This window comes from Python bivittatus, unplaced genomic scaffold, assembly GCF_059951505.1.
Source record: "Python bivittatus isolate LINGU-HERP-01145 unplaced genomic scaffold, Pbiv_v1 ctg000480_np1212, whole genome shotgun sequence".
Taxonomy (NCBI): domain Eukaryota; kingdom Metazoa; phylum Chordata; class Lepidosauria; order Squamata; family Pythonidae; genus Python; species Python bivittatus.
Window position 1 is genome coordinate 45,536,859 of NW_028277075.1, and position 16,461 is coordinate 45,553,319.

The following is a 16,461-nucleotide window of genomic DNA, read 5'->3' on the forward strand; positions in this document are numbered from 1 at the left end:
ATAATCTGGTGCTTTTCAAAAAAGATTTCAGTTCCTTCAGTTCCAAGCCAATACATTTGGAGGACACTGTATTGAGCAGGGTTGTTTTAAAATATATTTTATCATCATCATCATCATCATGGTTTGTCAGAATGAAATTGTACATGTGTACCAGATTGAAAACAACAACATGTTAATTGTCGGTTATCCAATAAGGGATCTAAATTTTATTCCAGAATGAGTTCTGCAGTACTAAGTCCTACTTTAAAAGCATTATTAATGAGAGTTGGAGAATCTGTAACGTTGTTCAGCTATTTCATTGCTAACCATTTGAAATATTGCATTTATTTTCCACATTTATTTTGCTAATGAAAATGTTTTTTCAGTTTGGGAATGTATGTAACTCATGTTCATTTTCCCATTCTTACCATTAATTTGAATTAATTTATTTTCCTTGCAGGTTAAGTCATTCATGTAAGTGTGTATTAAACACACTTTTTTTAGCTAGTTAAAATAGTACCAGTTATATTAATTCTCCTTTATTCCTGTTATTTTCAGAGGATCATTAGATTAGTCCCATAACTTCCTTTCCCTCACCTATCAGATATATTAAAAACAAACAGGCAACCTCACCTAAATAATAGAAAAGATTTTTCTTTTTTCTGCTCCAGACTATCTGAACTAAACTAGAGAATGGAGAAACTTGTTCTTGTGTGTTCAGTTCCTGTTCATACGTGTCTCTGGAACCTCTCATTTCAGATGATTCCCCTTATAAGAGCTAGTGAGATAATAATTAATGGTAGCCTTCTCCCCATGCAAATATAATTGGAAGCTTAGCCTCAACTCTTCTCCCTCAACAGAAAGCAACCTCTAGGATATCTTAACTTTCCCGAACTTTCAATAATAGGACTGCTTTTTAAGTCAACCTAAATCTATTTGAATTTCCAACTATGAAAATGGAAGTATGACATGCATTTCTTAACTTCCTTTACATAAAGTCTGAAATGAAAGTTGATCTGATCTTGAAGGCAAGTAAGTAAAAGAGAAAAATACTTGCCAATATTGTCTTCTGCAAATAGCATACTTCTGTCATCTGTCTTGATCTGATTCTCTTTACAAATTTAATTCCATATCCTGATGTGGAATTTACATATGGAAGGGGATAAACTTTTGAAGAGGCCTGACTTGTCTTACATTAATCACCATATTAGCCAAGCAATCTCTTTCCCATAGTATACATTCCTTACCAAGCCAAGAGATTAAAATGTACTGTTTCATTTGGAACCACTTAATAAAAATTGCTTTGATTTGCACACTTGCTTGTGCTCATAGTTTACATTCAGGGCTGTGGGAAATGCAATGAATGAATGGAAGGAGTTATCGACTAGAATATGATAACATGAATTATATAATTCTAAAAAAATCAAAAGATAAAAATGATATTTATCTAAATGTGGATAAAAAAGGGAAGGTGGGAATACTTTAAACACCTCTGATTCTACATGCATTTTTATATAAATAACTAACATAGCAAATTATATGCATGGAGAAGTCTGGTTATACATGTAGTTTGTTTCCTTAAATCAGGGATTCACAACTTTTTCAGACTTAGAAGTCACAATGCAATTTTGTACAGTTGTGAGCCATCAAAGATATATACTTTTTAATATATATAATTATTGATTTTTTAAATGTCTGAAATCTCACCAGACTTCATACTTACTGTCTTGAAATTTCCTAAGAGAATATAGGGACCATGCAAGATTTGGGACATTTTTCAAAAAATAGGACAGGTAGTCCTCAGGTTATGACCCTAATTGGAAGTGGAATTTTCATTGCTAAGTGACATGGTCATTAAGAAAAACATCTCGTGACTGTGCTGCTTAGTGACTGTAGTCCAGATTGTGGTTGTTAGGCCAGGACCTCACATTTCCCCTGCCCTGCATGAACTGCCTTAGCTTCAGCTCCCCCCACCCACCTATCTCCCCCCATCTCTGCTCTTTTGGCCATTTGGTACTCTGCCCCCACCGCTGCTGCCCTCAGCTGCCCTTCGCCATCTTCTTCCTCCTGCTGCTGGCCCAGGATCCAGAAGCTGGGTGAGGGCGCAGCCCCAGGATGCACATGATGAGTGCAGCAGGGTAGTAGAGCCTCATCTGCTGAAGGCAGCTTGCCAGGCCCAGCTAGGGAGAAGGCAGCAGGACAGAGCTGGCAGAGTAGGCAGTGCGGCACTGTGGATGGAGGAGTCCTGTCTTCCGCCACTGGCGCAAGGAGCAATAGCCTGCAGACCATGGAAAGCACAGCAGGACAGGCCATAGAGGCAAAGGTGGTGGCTGTGCAGAAGGTACTGTTCAGGGTGGTGGCAGAACTGGAGGAAGCGGAGGGATGAGGGCTTCCTGGAGGTGCAGTGCATGCTCTGCAGCTCGCATTGGAAGCTGTTGGGCCTGCAGGTAGGGTCTGTTGACACTGGGCTCACCTTCACCCCTCGCTGAAATTGCAGGCACTTCCAACAGGCCAATAGTGGGAGGAAGAAGATAGCAAAGGTCATCTGGGGGTGGCAGTGGCAGCGGGCAGCAAGGGTAGGTGGCGGAGTGCAGGGCAGCCAAAATGGCAGAGATGGGGGGGAGGAGTTGAAGCAGAGGCAGTTTGCACAGGGCAGGAGAATGTGACCATGGGATGTTGCAACCAACTGTAAATGTGGGCCAATCGCCAAGTGCCCCAATTTTGATTTGGTCACTGTGGAGGCACTGCAACAGGTAGAACTTTGAGGACCAGTTGTAACTACCATTTATTCAGTGCTGCCGTAACTTCAGATGGTTGCTGAATAAATGTTCATAACTGAAGGACTACCTGTGTTGTTGTTAAGTAAACAGCATGTAATGGTGTTACAAAGGGTATGGAGTCTTGCTAACTCCATAAACTCCCAGTTTAAATCCAGGATGCACAACATTGTAAGTCAGAACTCACCTTTGAGCAGCATGACAAGGGTTATGCTCCAAAAGTGAGCAAGTCCATTTAAAATTATAGTGAACAGGGCTGTTTTACATGTTAATAATTTAGTTTCTCCCAGTATACAACCCTTAAGGTTTAAGATAAATATTTATTTCCTCTATTCATATTTTATTTTTCTAGTAAAATTGAGAGAAAAAAATATTTAAACTGTTTCATGCCTAGAAAAGAGTATAATGGCATCCAGAAAGTGGATATTCTGGATAACAAGAACAACAGAAAAAAGTGTCTGGTAATGTTCCAGTGAGGGGAATCTACAGAAGGGGGGGGGGGAAGCAGCATAGGGAAGCAAGTCAGTGCTCGTAGCAAGTAAAAGATGGAAAAGAGGAGCAAAAGAAGAATAGAGATGGGAGGCAGGGAAGGGACCAAGATAGGGAAAAGCAGTGAAGATTGTGGTGGGTTGAAATCAGTGTTTAGGGTGAAGAATAGTAACAGAAGGTGGCAGAAAGCAGGGAACAGGCTTGAAATGTTTCAATTTGGGATAGACAGTGGAGTGGAATGGGGTTAGAAGCAAATGAGGAAACTTGAATGGCTTTCATTTAAGGTAGGTAAGTGGAGCATCAGGATAAGTCAGGGGGAAGTGGAAAGCAAGATTGGATGGCTTCTGTTTGAGGTGAAGGATTACAGCTGTAGGACAAGGTGGTGGAAGGCAAAGAGCAATCTTGGAAAATGTCAGTTTGAGGTGGAGGATTGGGTGAGCAGCAAGAACAGGAGAACAGCATGGATAGCTTCACTGGGAGCATCAGAGAATGCAGCAAGATCCTGAAGTGGATTTGTGGAAATGGAGGAAGGCACAAAAGAACACTAGAATATAAAAATGCAATAGCCCTTGCTTAATAACCACAATTGGAAAGGGAATTTAGGTTGTTAAGCAATGCAGTCATTAAATGAATCATCATGTGACCAAACCCAATTTTACAACCCTTTTTTGCAGCAGTCGTTAAGCAAATCACCAAGGTCATTAAATGAATCACATGGTCGTTAAGCAAATCACACTGTCGTTAAGTGAATCACATGATTCCCCATTGATTTTGCTTGCCAGATGCCGTCTGGGAAGGTTGCAAATGGCGGTCACGTGACCCCAGGACGCTGCAACCATCGTAAGTGCAAGCTGATTACCAGGCGCCCAGATTGCAATCATGTGACTGCAGGGGCACTGTGATGGTCATAACTTCAGGCACCGGTCTTAAGTCACTTTTTTTAATACCATCATAACTTTGAACGGTTGTTAAACGAATGGTCGTTAAGTGAGGACTACCTGTAATGTAGACATCAAAAGGTAAAACTGTTACAGCTAATCAGGATGTCTCAGTTTAAGCTGCAGCATATTTGCTTGTAAGGGAGTAGGAGATAAATGTTAGAAGACTCAGTTTCAGATAGCTAACCTGAAAGTAAAAACCTAATTCTTGAATTCAAGTTCCAGAAAAGTACATTTTTGCTAGTGGTATAAAGGCTGGATACATTTATAGTATTAAGTAAAATACTATAAAAAAATTCTAGCTGTTTAATTCTAGTTTATTGGCAGCAGGTTATATTGCTTACAAGCTGAATGATGGAAATGCCGTTAGCAGAATGCATAGTATTCATAATATTTATTACAATCTAAGTGGTATGCTTTGTTCAAATTAGTTCTGCTAGATTGCCACATATGTACACGATCCACTTTGCTTTTTACAACAAATTCTTTGTTTTTATTTTATGGAAATTTGTGAAAATACAGAGATGTTCATTTGTTTAAGCATTTTGAAAAATGCTCAATTGCAAACTAATAACATCAGTCTAATTTAATTTTTTGCTAAAGATCGCTAGAAAAAATCCTTGTTTAATAACATTTCAGCCATTCCCCAATACAGATTAATGGAAGCTAATATATCTAGGCAATTGTTTCAAGTCCCCTATTTATGTTTAAAACTAATACCTGAAGCTCTTGTTCTTTTTTTTTTTATGTGTCACCATCGCATATCAATGTAATTCACTTTGTTATGTTTAACTGCTGTAGCAGCGTCTTTTACTGGCATTAAATTATGTAAATAACTTTTTTGTATTGAATTCAACATCTTGAGGCCTCTTGCATTAGATTTTTGTTTTATATGGTAATATCGATTGTATTCAAAAGGCTGCTAGACCTAAAAATTGAACATCTAAGTGAAATAAATTTGTATAAATATATTTAAAGAGATTAAAAATGCCATGACACTATTTTTATCAAATCCAAAATATAGTGTCTCACCTTTGTATAGCAAGCTTTAAAAATTATAATCCTAAATGTTTGGGAAGGTACAGAAAATCCATGTCAAACGTAAGTTATTTGTAGGTTCCTGTCCTGTCTAAGGAAGTAAAAGACGACAAATGGCCTAACTGATCGGTTGTTTTCTTAATAATTAAACTGGGAATTACTCACCACAGCTTTGAAACGTAAACAAAAAACCCCACAGAGCTTTATGGTCGCTGCATTTTTATAAGCATCCTGCTGCTTTTGCACAACACTAACAGCATTATATTTTTCCATGATGCCACTGGCAGGGCCTAAGTACCACTGAGACCACATTGCTCATCTCTGACCTTCAAGGGGTAAGCAGCTACAGGGGGAGTGGTTATATATTCCTGCATGGATGGTATTGTGTTGTACTGTTTGCCAAAATGCAGCAAAAGAAAAGAGAGAGAGAGGGAAAAAAAGATTTTTCCAGTTTTCCTGAGATACTTCAAAGTACCAAATTTATGTTTCAAAAGTCAGGTGTTATAAGGGCAGATTTCCTCAATATGGCAGCCACCTGAAGTTTTGGACTGCAATTACAAGAATTCCCAGCCACATGGGAAAACACAGTTCCAACGCATCTGAAAAATTAGAGGTTAAGTAAACCAGTTCTGTAGGGTTCTGCATTTCTGAAATAATAGTTTCATAAGGGGTGATGGCTTAAATGCTGCTAATTGCCTCGCCAAAACTTTAATTCTCTAGTATTTTCCACTGGAGGATTTTTGAAAAGATCACTAAACGTATACTTGTATACAGAAAATAAAGGAAACATCTCTGTAAAATTCTGCCTAACACTGAAAACTGGAAAGGTTTTTATTTTTCTTTTCTTTTTTCTTTTTAGTTTTTGGGTTTGCTTTGGAATGAGTTTACATTAAGGGTCTGGGCTTGTCCCTTCATATTTTAGCAGAACTTTTGGCTTGTTTCTTAATATCACATTCATTTGTAGAACAATGAAAATTTGCATGCACTTTCTAAATAAAGAAACTACTGGTGCATCACTTCCCTGCAACTTGCATTGAAGGATCAAGTCTATATGTTGGGCAATTGGATTCTGAGTGGAATAGTTTGAAAGCTGAAGTCCAAGCAGGTATAATACAGTTTATATAGTAAACAATTTCTAATGAGTAAAAGCAGGATAAAACTGTATCTGCTTATACCCTTGTTTTCATTATCATATTATTGCCTCACTTGGTTCTGAAAAATACACCTAAAATGCCCCTCCCTTTCTTTTACAAGTAACTTAAATGAAATTCCAACGTAGTATCCCTTTCAGGTTCAGAGTGAAATTCTGTCAGGTGACTTCTGTTGTTCCTTGCATTGGGTAGTATCCTACTAATATGCGTTTCTGTTACTAATATGCTTTTCTTTTGCCAAGGGTCTTTCAGTGCCTTTATATACTGCATAGTTTTGATCTGGTAGCGGGCTTTTTTCCCCCTTATTACTGCCTAAAAAATGGCAAAAAGTATTATAATAATGTTGAAAGAAAATGCAAGTAAATCTTAAAAGTAACCGAATCCAGATATGTGTTCTCTGCATGTGTCCGTATTTGAAAGACTGGTGAAAATGTTTTATTAAGGTCTGTATAACTTTTTAATATAGCAAAATAATTAAACTATGCAGTGCTTTTTTCAAAAGTATAATAGAAAATTTTATATTCTTCTGGTTTATATGTAATAACTTGAAAAAAATTGAGAGATAAAACAGCACAGAATGTTCCATTGTTTTGTGTGTGTGTGTGTGTGTAAATAGTATAATATATTAATGTGTGATGTGTGATTACAACTTTTATTTAATGTAAGATCCTAATCTAACAAAGCATATTTTGTTATAGTGGGAAGCCTCCTGCATTGCAGAAACAATTTAATGGCATTTTCTCCTCTGGGAGAGGCACAAAGGATAGTACAGTATTAAAAAGTCCAGTTCTGAGGTTTCTCTGGCCATTGACCATGCACATTTTGCTTAAGGGCAACTTACTGATTTTCTTAAAAGGAAATCTAAGTTCCTCAGGATGCTGCATATCACCTTCTGCGGTTGTACTAAATGCTGGATTTTCATGATTCTGATCATAACTATATACTAATTTCATAGCAATGCCATAACGTGCATGTTTGTTGAGAATGAAGTTCCTTGGAGTACAGTAGGTAAGTATATATGAGACTGCAACTGAAAAAAACTCTGATGAACCTATCACCCTTCTAGCAATATACTGGCAACATACACATCCAGAAAGGAATAGCATTTGCTATTTTTCCTGCTATTTTTTTTTTTCCTTGCAAAATGAACAAATGAATCATATCCCCTCATGGCAGAGGTTTGGGAGCACGTGACTCCTTCAGTTTCTCTAGACTTCTAGGTTCAGACCCGGCCACATTTTTTAGAGTTGTAGAAGTTGTTGAGAGATGAGTGGAGGTTTATCCAAGATCAGGTTCCCCCTCCTAAGTCAGAATTCTTTCTCTAGCCTCAGAGGTTAATGCCAGGTATGCTAAATACTGATAAATGTAGCTGTTAAGGGTTTATATTTTATTTTGGATTTATGGATAAGAAGGGTCAAGTACTTAATATTATCACATTTGATGAAACTTAAAGTCAGGAATAAAATAAGGCTTATAGCTGCTCCTAACCCTCTTAAGATGAAGGGCACAACGTGTGACTAAACTTGCATTATAACATAACACTAAAAAGTTGGACATTGGCCCTGGAGAATATAACTCTTCCATGCTGGTAACAACGTTAATACATAGCTGAATATTGTTCTTTGTTATATGGATTGATTACCAAATATTTAGTCTGGATAGGTTCAGAAAATGAGTCTTTTTCATCTGTTAAGAATCCAATTTCCTTCAGAGATATCTTTATATAAAGGTATAATAACTAACTTGGGAAGACTATAAATGCAACTATGATTCATTCTTATTGTAATACCAGTTGAATCCAAATCAGTAACTTTGCATTTATCCATGAATAATATGAAAGTGTTACAGAAACAATGAATCTACATCTCCAAAGAAAGCTACGGGTGTCTGTACTGAATACTAGAGCAACCTTCCTCAATCTGATTTCCTCCAGATGTGTTGAGATTACATTCCAAGACGGCAGGACTGCAAATTCTGGCAGTCTACCATATCTGGAGGGCACCAGTTTGTAAAAGGCTTTCTTGAAGTCCTACATAGACATATCCTGTCCTTCTTTTCCTTTCAGATTTTAAAATTGTCCCGTAGTCCAGGAAAAATTGTTTCAGTCCCCTGATCATTTGCAGTTGCAGAGTTAGGGTTTTTTGGATAGTGTGCTTATATGTTAACTCCCTGTTGTTATTCCAGAAGTCTGGAAGGAGATTCAATCTGTTCCTGAAGCGACGTCTCAGGGTAAACCATTGACAAATTGTACCACTAACACCTTGGATGACTGCAATGATAACAAGCTTCACCATGTGATGTCTCTCTTTAATTGGGAACAAGATGAAGTAATGAATTTTAGCCTGTACCTTAAACAGATAAATATAAATCTCACACATCTAGAAAGAAGTCCATGTCCAAGGATATGATCCTAGGGCTACCTATGTAGCTACCTGTTTTATCGAATGATATGGTGGCCTTATTTTTTTTTTTATCTGCACTCAATCGTGGCCGATTCTGTGACGAGTCCCTGCAGTTTTCATGGCAAGGATCTTTCGGAAGTGGTTTGCCATTGCCTCCTTCCTAGAGCGGAGCCCAGCTGGCGAGCGCAGGAGGCAGGGTTTCTGTTGCTTCACATCTTTTTCGGGCATACACGGCTTCCGCATTACTGGCAACTGGTCCCGTCTCCCGTGCAAGGCACCGCCAGCATTTTTCCTCCCACCAGGGGGAGAGTACCCATTTATCTACTTGCGGATGCTTTCAAGCAGCTGGGTTGGCAGAAGCTAGGGATGAGACAGGAGCTCTCTCTGCTGCACGGAGCTGGGCTCGATCCGCTGAAGTGTCGACCATTTCTGGCCGGCAGTTTTCAGCGTCATTAAGCCGCTGTGCCACTGCGTCCTCTGGCCTTATTTTATAACCCCTTGAAACTGAGCAAACTCAGGGAGGCAGTGAAGGACAGGAAGGCCTGGCGCAATATGGTTCATGGGGTCACGAAGAGTCGGACACGACTTAACGACTAAACAACAACAACAAATTTATGAATACTGTATATTTTGCCAGGAAAAATGTTTCATTGGGATAATCTTGATATAAGAGGCTACTTAGGGAATTCTAGCATTTTAAAAATAGGTATTAATAATTCAGGTATCAAATATGAGGTATTGAATTCAAATTCCTCTGTAGGCTATACTCAGCTTCATAGCAGACCTTCCTATATGTGTAGGGTGAGTCCCGTACATTTACTCAACCAGTATTGCACATTCAACTGCACTCTGGATTAGCTGAAGCTTCTGAATGCTCTTCAAGGGCAGCCCTATGTAAAGTGTGTTACAGAGGTACAGTTGGGAGGTGACTAAGACATGAGTGACCATGAGCAGTGCCTGCCAATCAAGGAATTGGCTCAAGTGGTGCATAAGATGTAATTGTGCAAAGGCTCTCCTAACCACAGCTGCCACCTCTTCCTTGAACAGGAGCCACAAATCCAGGAGGACCCAGATTGTGCTCTAACTCCGCCTGAGGGAGTGTACCCCATCCAGATTTAATGATATAAAATTATTAGATGAAGGGGACCCTAAAGCCATAGCCACTCAATCTTGTCAGGATTCAGACAAAGCCAGTTTTTTCCTATCCAGACCTGCATAGCCTCCAGGCACTGAGAAAGCACCTTCATGGTGTCATGTGGCATCATGTGACCTAAGACAAAGCTGTGTAATGGAGCATCAGCATCCTGATAATACTTAACCCCATGCCAATGGATGACCTTGCCCAGTGATTTCATGTAGATGTTAAATAGGAGCAGGGAAAGAGTAAGACCTGTGGCACCCCCAGAGCAGAGGCATAAGGCTGGACCTCTCTGCCACTACCAACCCTAACCTTAATAACAGTAATAGGTTCAGTAGGATAAATACTCAACTAACAGAACAGCCAAAAATCTGCCTACTGGTTTGACTCCAAAGTATGTTCACCTGAATCTTTCCTTTCCCTTGTTTATTCTTCCAATCAAATACCATTGGAAGACCTTGAATCAGTCAAAATCCCCAACTTAAGGTATCCATTTGTTCGCAGAAAGCCTGATGACTCTCAACATTCCCCCCCAAATACCACCCACAGAAACAGTATATAAACGAAAGGCAACCTGGGATCGTTGAAGTGTAGGAGGTAGGAAAAAACCAACAAGGAACTGTTCTGGATTTTTTTTTTCCTGGAATTTTCTTAGGGTTTTGTTTTTTGTTTTTGAGGGAGGGGGACCCAGAGATTTCCTTTTGAAGCTCAGAAAAAGCAAGTAAATTATGAACAAATGGGGAATTTACTCAAATTTATTACAGTGTGATTGTTACTAATCTCCTTTTAAATGTAAGAAATATTTTTAAAAAAACTTTAAAAAGCAATATTCCCAAATCTGTGCGATTGTAAATACTTTGTATGGTCATTCCCATAAAATCTGCTGTCAGGTAGATTTCATTTCTGCACATCTTGTTTTCCTAAACTATAATAATGTAGCACTTACTTTTTATTTTCGGAGCTGCTTCTGTGCTTTCTGCTTTCACATGTTATCGCTTTATCACATATACAGCAAAATATACAAAATTACCCTGGGACTAAAATTCTTTTGCAACATAAAAAAGCATTTCAAAGTAGCAGCCCTTTGTCATCGTTCCAATGTACGTTGCATTGCTTCTTTACTGAATGGTGAATGTGTGAGACACACTGTAGGCTTCAGATGTTACTGTTTAATAAATGTCATTATAAGACTGACTTCATTGTGGCAAATGTCTCTGCATTTGTGCTTGCTTGTTCATGAAGAGAGTCGGTCATGTCAGTGTTTGGCTGTGCAAATATAAGAAAAATATATTTTGTAACTGTGTTGCAAATATCTATCTGTGAAAATAGATGGTATTAAAACCTTATTTGGCAATAGTTCTTTTCTGGAACTGAAAGCTCGAAAAAAACTTAAATGTGTGGGTTTTTTTGTTTTTTGTTTTGGTCATCTTTTAGCATCCATGAATACTGATAATATGCTTTCTGATCTCTCTAGATTGATAGGAGGCACCAAAGCAAGGATTCTGTTTTCTTCAGAGATGGTACACGGAGAATAGATTTTGTACTTACTTATGTGGATGATCCAAAAATGGATGGAGAAAAAAAAGTGGTAAGCATCTTTTATGGTGACTTCTGAATTTAGGACATAATTAATTTTGCTTTTTTTTTTTTTAATAACAACAACAGTTCGCCTGGAAGGTCCCAAGTCCATGCAGTTGTTACTTTTGCCTGTAATTTGTTGTCAGTTTGTATCTGTTCCTGTATAAACGTCATGACACAGTTCTAATGGGTGCTTTTTTCACTGAAAATATTAATTCCTTTCATCTCTACAACACTGCAATCAGTTTTTCTTATAAAGTAAATGTTGCTGTAATGTTAAAATAAATTGTTTGACAATGCTGGTTGTGCTACATACAACAAGGAAAAAAGCTAAATTCTTTTTTCCTGCCAAAGTCTGCTTCACTTTGCTTGCACGCTTAAGCACTCTCTTATAGGCCCTGCACCTTGACAAGATGCTTCATGCTACAGGCAGCACTGCTCATGTTGCTGATGCACTTCATGCCACTTTGGGGCTAGAAGACGCTTCTACAGACATAGACAAGTTTATGGTATCTTTCTCTTACCTAGTGCCCTCCAGATATGTTGGCCTTCAAAACCCATAATTCCCCTGGCTAAGGATTATTGAAATCCAGCACACCTGGAGACATCATGATAGGGAGAAAAGTAACCACAAGTGATATGGGAAAAAATTCCCTGGATGTATATGAAAATAGCTTGTACAGTTGAAAAATTATTCAAATTCCAGACACATAAGTCATGGTTACTTCATCCCCTCATGAGTTTTTCAGATTTCTGACCATATGCTTTTCAAAGGCATCTGGCTGTGCTCATAATATAGGAAGTCAAATAGATCTATAAGCATACCTTGGAGATATTGTGGATTTGGTTCCAGATCACCACAATAAAATGAATATCACAATAAAGTGACTCACATAATTTTTTTTGGTTTCCCAGTGCATATTAAATTTATGTTTATACTATCCTGGAGTCTATTAAATGCGCAATAGCATTATGGTTAAAAAATCAATGTGCATACTTTAATTAAAAATACTTTAATGCTAAAAAATGCTAATCATCATCTGATAGACTTGCTCAATGCAGGGTTGCCACAAACCTTCAGTTTGTAAAAAAAACAACACACACACTTATTGGTGAAATGCAATAAAGCAAAATGCAATAAAATGAGGTATGCCTATATTTAATTTCAATTTGATCTAGCAGAACTATTTTTATGTTTTAAAAAAGTAAAAAACAATTCCTTAATATTCCTCATTTTTTTCTGCTATTTTTCTTTACTTTTCCTCCCCCCCCCTTTTTTTTTTTTTGGTTTCCTGTGGGAAACAGATAGTGACACATTGTAGATTACTCAGAAGGGAGTAGTACACTTAATTGTATTCCAGTGGAGTAAGTTTCTTGTTACAGTTTTGCTGTTATTTTAAGAAAAATAACATTCTTATTTAGCTTCATAACTGGTGCATCCTGTAAACTTTCTACAATATACAAGCATCTTGCACATATAGTCATATGAAAAGGCAAGTATACCCCATGTAAAGTTTTTTTTTCTTTTTTAACATACAATTGTATATCAATATTTTATCTTCCAACAGTATATAAAGATAAAGTTTATATAATTAAACAAAAAACTGAAAAACTGACTTTGCAATCATTTATTCAACAGAAAATTAACAGATATACCATTTCCTTCTGTGGAAAAAGTAAGTACACCCTGGGCTCTAATAGCTGGTATTGCCCCCTTTGGCAGAAACAACCTCAAGAAGGAATTTCTTAGAAGTGTCTACCAGTCTCTTTGACTAGGAGGGATTTTTTTCCTACTCCTCCATGCAGAAATTTTTCAGCTGTGTGATGTTTGAGATGCTTCTTGCATGCACAGCTTGTGTCAAATCACCCCACAGCATCTCAGTGGGATTTAGGTCTGGGCTTTAACTTGACCATTCCAGAACCCTCCATTTCTTTCTTTTTTCAGTCATTCCTTGGTGCATTTACTAGAATCTTTAGAATCATTATCACGTTGCAAAGTCCACTTTCATTTGAACTTCACTCTTCTGATAGATGATGGTCTCATATCCTCAGGCAGCCTCAGATACGATGAAGAATTCATAGTGAATTCTATGATGGTGAGCTGCCTAGGCCCTGATGCAATAAAGCAGTCCCAAACCATAATATTTCCACCACCATGCTTTACAGTTGGTATCAGGTTCTTTTTTTTTTCATATTTCTATTAAAAGTTTTAAAAATAATAAATGAAAATACAAGCCAAATTCAGAAGAGAGAAAATAAATGAAAAGAAAAAAGAATAGAAAGTCCAAGGAAAGAAAGAAAAGACAGAAAGAGATTAAAGGAGAAAGAAAAGAGAAATAGTTAGAGAAGTAACTTCCAGTCTGCATCAAAAGTATAGGCAAACTTAATATCCCCCCCCCCGCCCTTATAAGGTTGCATGCATATTATCTCTTCTTCCCATAGCCCATCCCTCATCCATTTCACAAATCCATAAATCATTAACGTTTCAGTCCAGTTGTTAGCAAAAAGTTCTAGAGCTTTATCAAATTATATCTCGTTTTAACCTTGGTCAAACAAACTGACTTTAAATTCCTTGCTTTTGCCTCTAACAATTTTAGTCCTTGATCCATTCAAATGCTGTCGTAGGTTTTAACCTTCTTTCCTTTCTTTCTCCCATCTCTAGTTGCATCAAGGCTTTAGCAACCCTCTTTTGTAAATCCATCAAGAAGTTGTTATCCAGGTCAATATCTTGGCTTGTCATTTGTATTTCCACTTTAACTGTCATCTCTATCTTGCAGTCCACAATTTCTTTATTTTCTAGTAAATCTCCATAAGCTTGTTTCACCTCTTCATCCTGTAAGTCTTTCAAAGCATTTTCTTTGACAACTTTCCTTTCTTCTTTTGTAACTAATCCATTCATGTAAGTAAATTTTATTTTGGCCATTGTAGCTACAAGTGTCTGTCCCCATTCTTCAAAAGTGTCTTGAAATGACTCAAATTTCACAGCAATTGTGTACAATTATACTCTCCAATTCAAATATGAGAGGCAGACCTTTTCTTTTCCTGCCTGAAGCCTTCAGTCCCCCCTAATTTCTGAAATCATAAAGGATTGAATCTCTGTTGTTAGTTTTATAGACTAAACAAAGTGGTATTCCCATGAAGTTATGATTTATTAATTTAACTTTTTCCCAAATCTTTAGCAAAAATTCCAAGGTTCCAAATTTTTATATCTTTCCATTTATATCTTTCTTAAATTAAATTCTTATTTAGCTTTTTGCTGTTTGTGTCTATTTCTTAGTTCTTAAGCTTATAGTTAATTTTTGTTTTGTTCAAGAACAAAGGCAAATTTACCAGGTGGCTCTTCAGACTTGTCATTTTGAAGATCTCTAATATCCTTAATATAATTAAATAGGCAATTTCCAAAAGTGATTAGAAAGTGAGACTAGCAAACTCAGTATCCTTTAAAAGGCTCTGCTGTGATTGAGAGCATGATTATTCCCTTTGGCTCCCTGTGCTCAAACCCATGGGGAACCTCTGTCCTGCACTGTCCTCATGAGGAACTGCTGTTTGGAGCACAAGTGGGCAATCTTCTGTCCTCTCCTTATCCAAAGAGGTTCCATGGGCCTGGTCTACTCGCTGTTCCTTCAGTCCTTGCCATGGTCATCATCTCCGCTTGGAGATGTGCTAGTTCACCATTTTTCACCCAGAAAGGTATCAGGTTCTTCTGATGAAACACTGTATTAGATTTTCACCAAATCTTCTGCTACTGTAGCCAAATAATTCTATCTCTTCCTCATCTGTCCAGAGCACATTGCTCCAGAAGTCCTGGTCTTTGCCTAAGTGTTCATGAGTAAACTTTAGTTTTGCCCTGGTGTTCTTTCTGGACAGCAAAGGTTTCTTCCTGTCACAGAAGAAGATTGTAGATCTAATTTGTGCAGCTTCGTTCTAATGGTAGACTCATGTACTTTGACATCAGTAGTGACAAGAGCTACCTGTAGGTCAAGAGATTAAGTTCTGGGGTTCTTAGAAATTTCTTTCAGCATCTTGCCTTCTGCTCTCAGGCTGAACTTGCTGGGACAGTCTGGCCTGGACAAATTGGCAGTTGTTTGAAATCTTCTCCACTTGTAGATGATCTTCCGGACAGTGGAATGATTGATGTGATGTATGTTAGTATTTCTTCAGTTCTCTCTTCCATTTTCTCTTCAGTCAGACTAAATCAATGACAGTACTGTGGTTTTGGTAGCTGAATTGGGAACTACTACTTTTTGTCCCTCCTTCATGTTCCTTCCCCCATTAGAAGGAATCACTGCTGTGTGGCAAGAAAAGCTCTGTAGAGTAGTACATTCAGAAAGAAATTCCTTAGAATAGATGTATGCCTTCTAAAAGAGTATGGCTTGTTTTCATTTCCAATTTAAATACTTTCAAAAATTAACTGTATTGGCATAGATCGTATGCTAGATATACCCAAGAATAAGCATGAAAATGTTATGAAATTCACAGTATGTCAGCAAGTCCTTCTTTTTTACAATTAGTGTCTTTCAATTCAGTTAAAACCTGTGCTGGCCCAATAGAGTAGTTTAAAAACCTGCTGAGAGTCCTCTGGATTTCCTTATTCATAAAGCTTGTAAAATGATACATAGGTAATCCTCAGTTAATACCGGTAATTGGGACTGGAATTTCTGTCACTAAATCACTTAGCAACAGCAATCCCAACAGTCCCCGTTGCTGTCGTTAAGCAAGGACTGCACAGGTAATTAAGCAAGGACCTCACATGACCACAATGTGGGAAGAGGTGGGAATCCAGAAGTGCTTGCTTATGCTGCTGAAACTATGTCCCCAGGCAAGCAGGCTGGTGGTGACAGTTATGAGCAGGTGAACACCACAGGCAGGTGCTTCAGAGCTCAGGCAGGTGCACGCTATGGAGTACAGGCGGGCAGGTGCTATGGAGAACAGGCAGGTGGGCAGGTGCCATGGTCAGGCGCTACGAAGTAC

The 16,461-nt window shown here is 38.0% G+C and overlaps 1 protein-coding gene across 5 annotated transcripts in view; it reads left to right on the top strand.

Moving 5' to 3' along the window:
* Positions 1-16,461, top strand: part of ANO5 (anoctamin 5) — a 75,091-nt gene that overhangs the window by 17,404 nt on the left and 41,226 nt on the right. For 2 of the 5 annotated variants that reach the window (XM_088145839.1, XM_088145835.1), the window contains exons 3-5: positions 5,509-5,556; positions 8,557-8,601; positions 11,387-11,500. In XM_088145839.1, the coding sequence (XP_088001965.1) occupies positions 5,509-5,556; positions 8,557-8,601; positions 11,387-11,500 (207 nt within the window). Of the gene's footprint in view, positions 1-5,508; positions 5,557-8,556; positions 8,602-11,386; positions 11,501-13,129; positions 13,167-16,461 lie in introns of those variants that run through there. The other 3 variants (XM_088145836.1, XM_088145838.1, XM_088145837.1) reach the window with 3 other exon arrangements.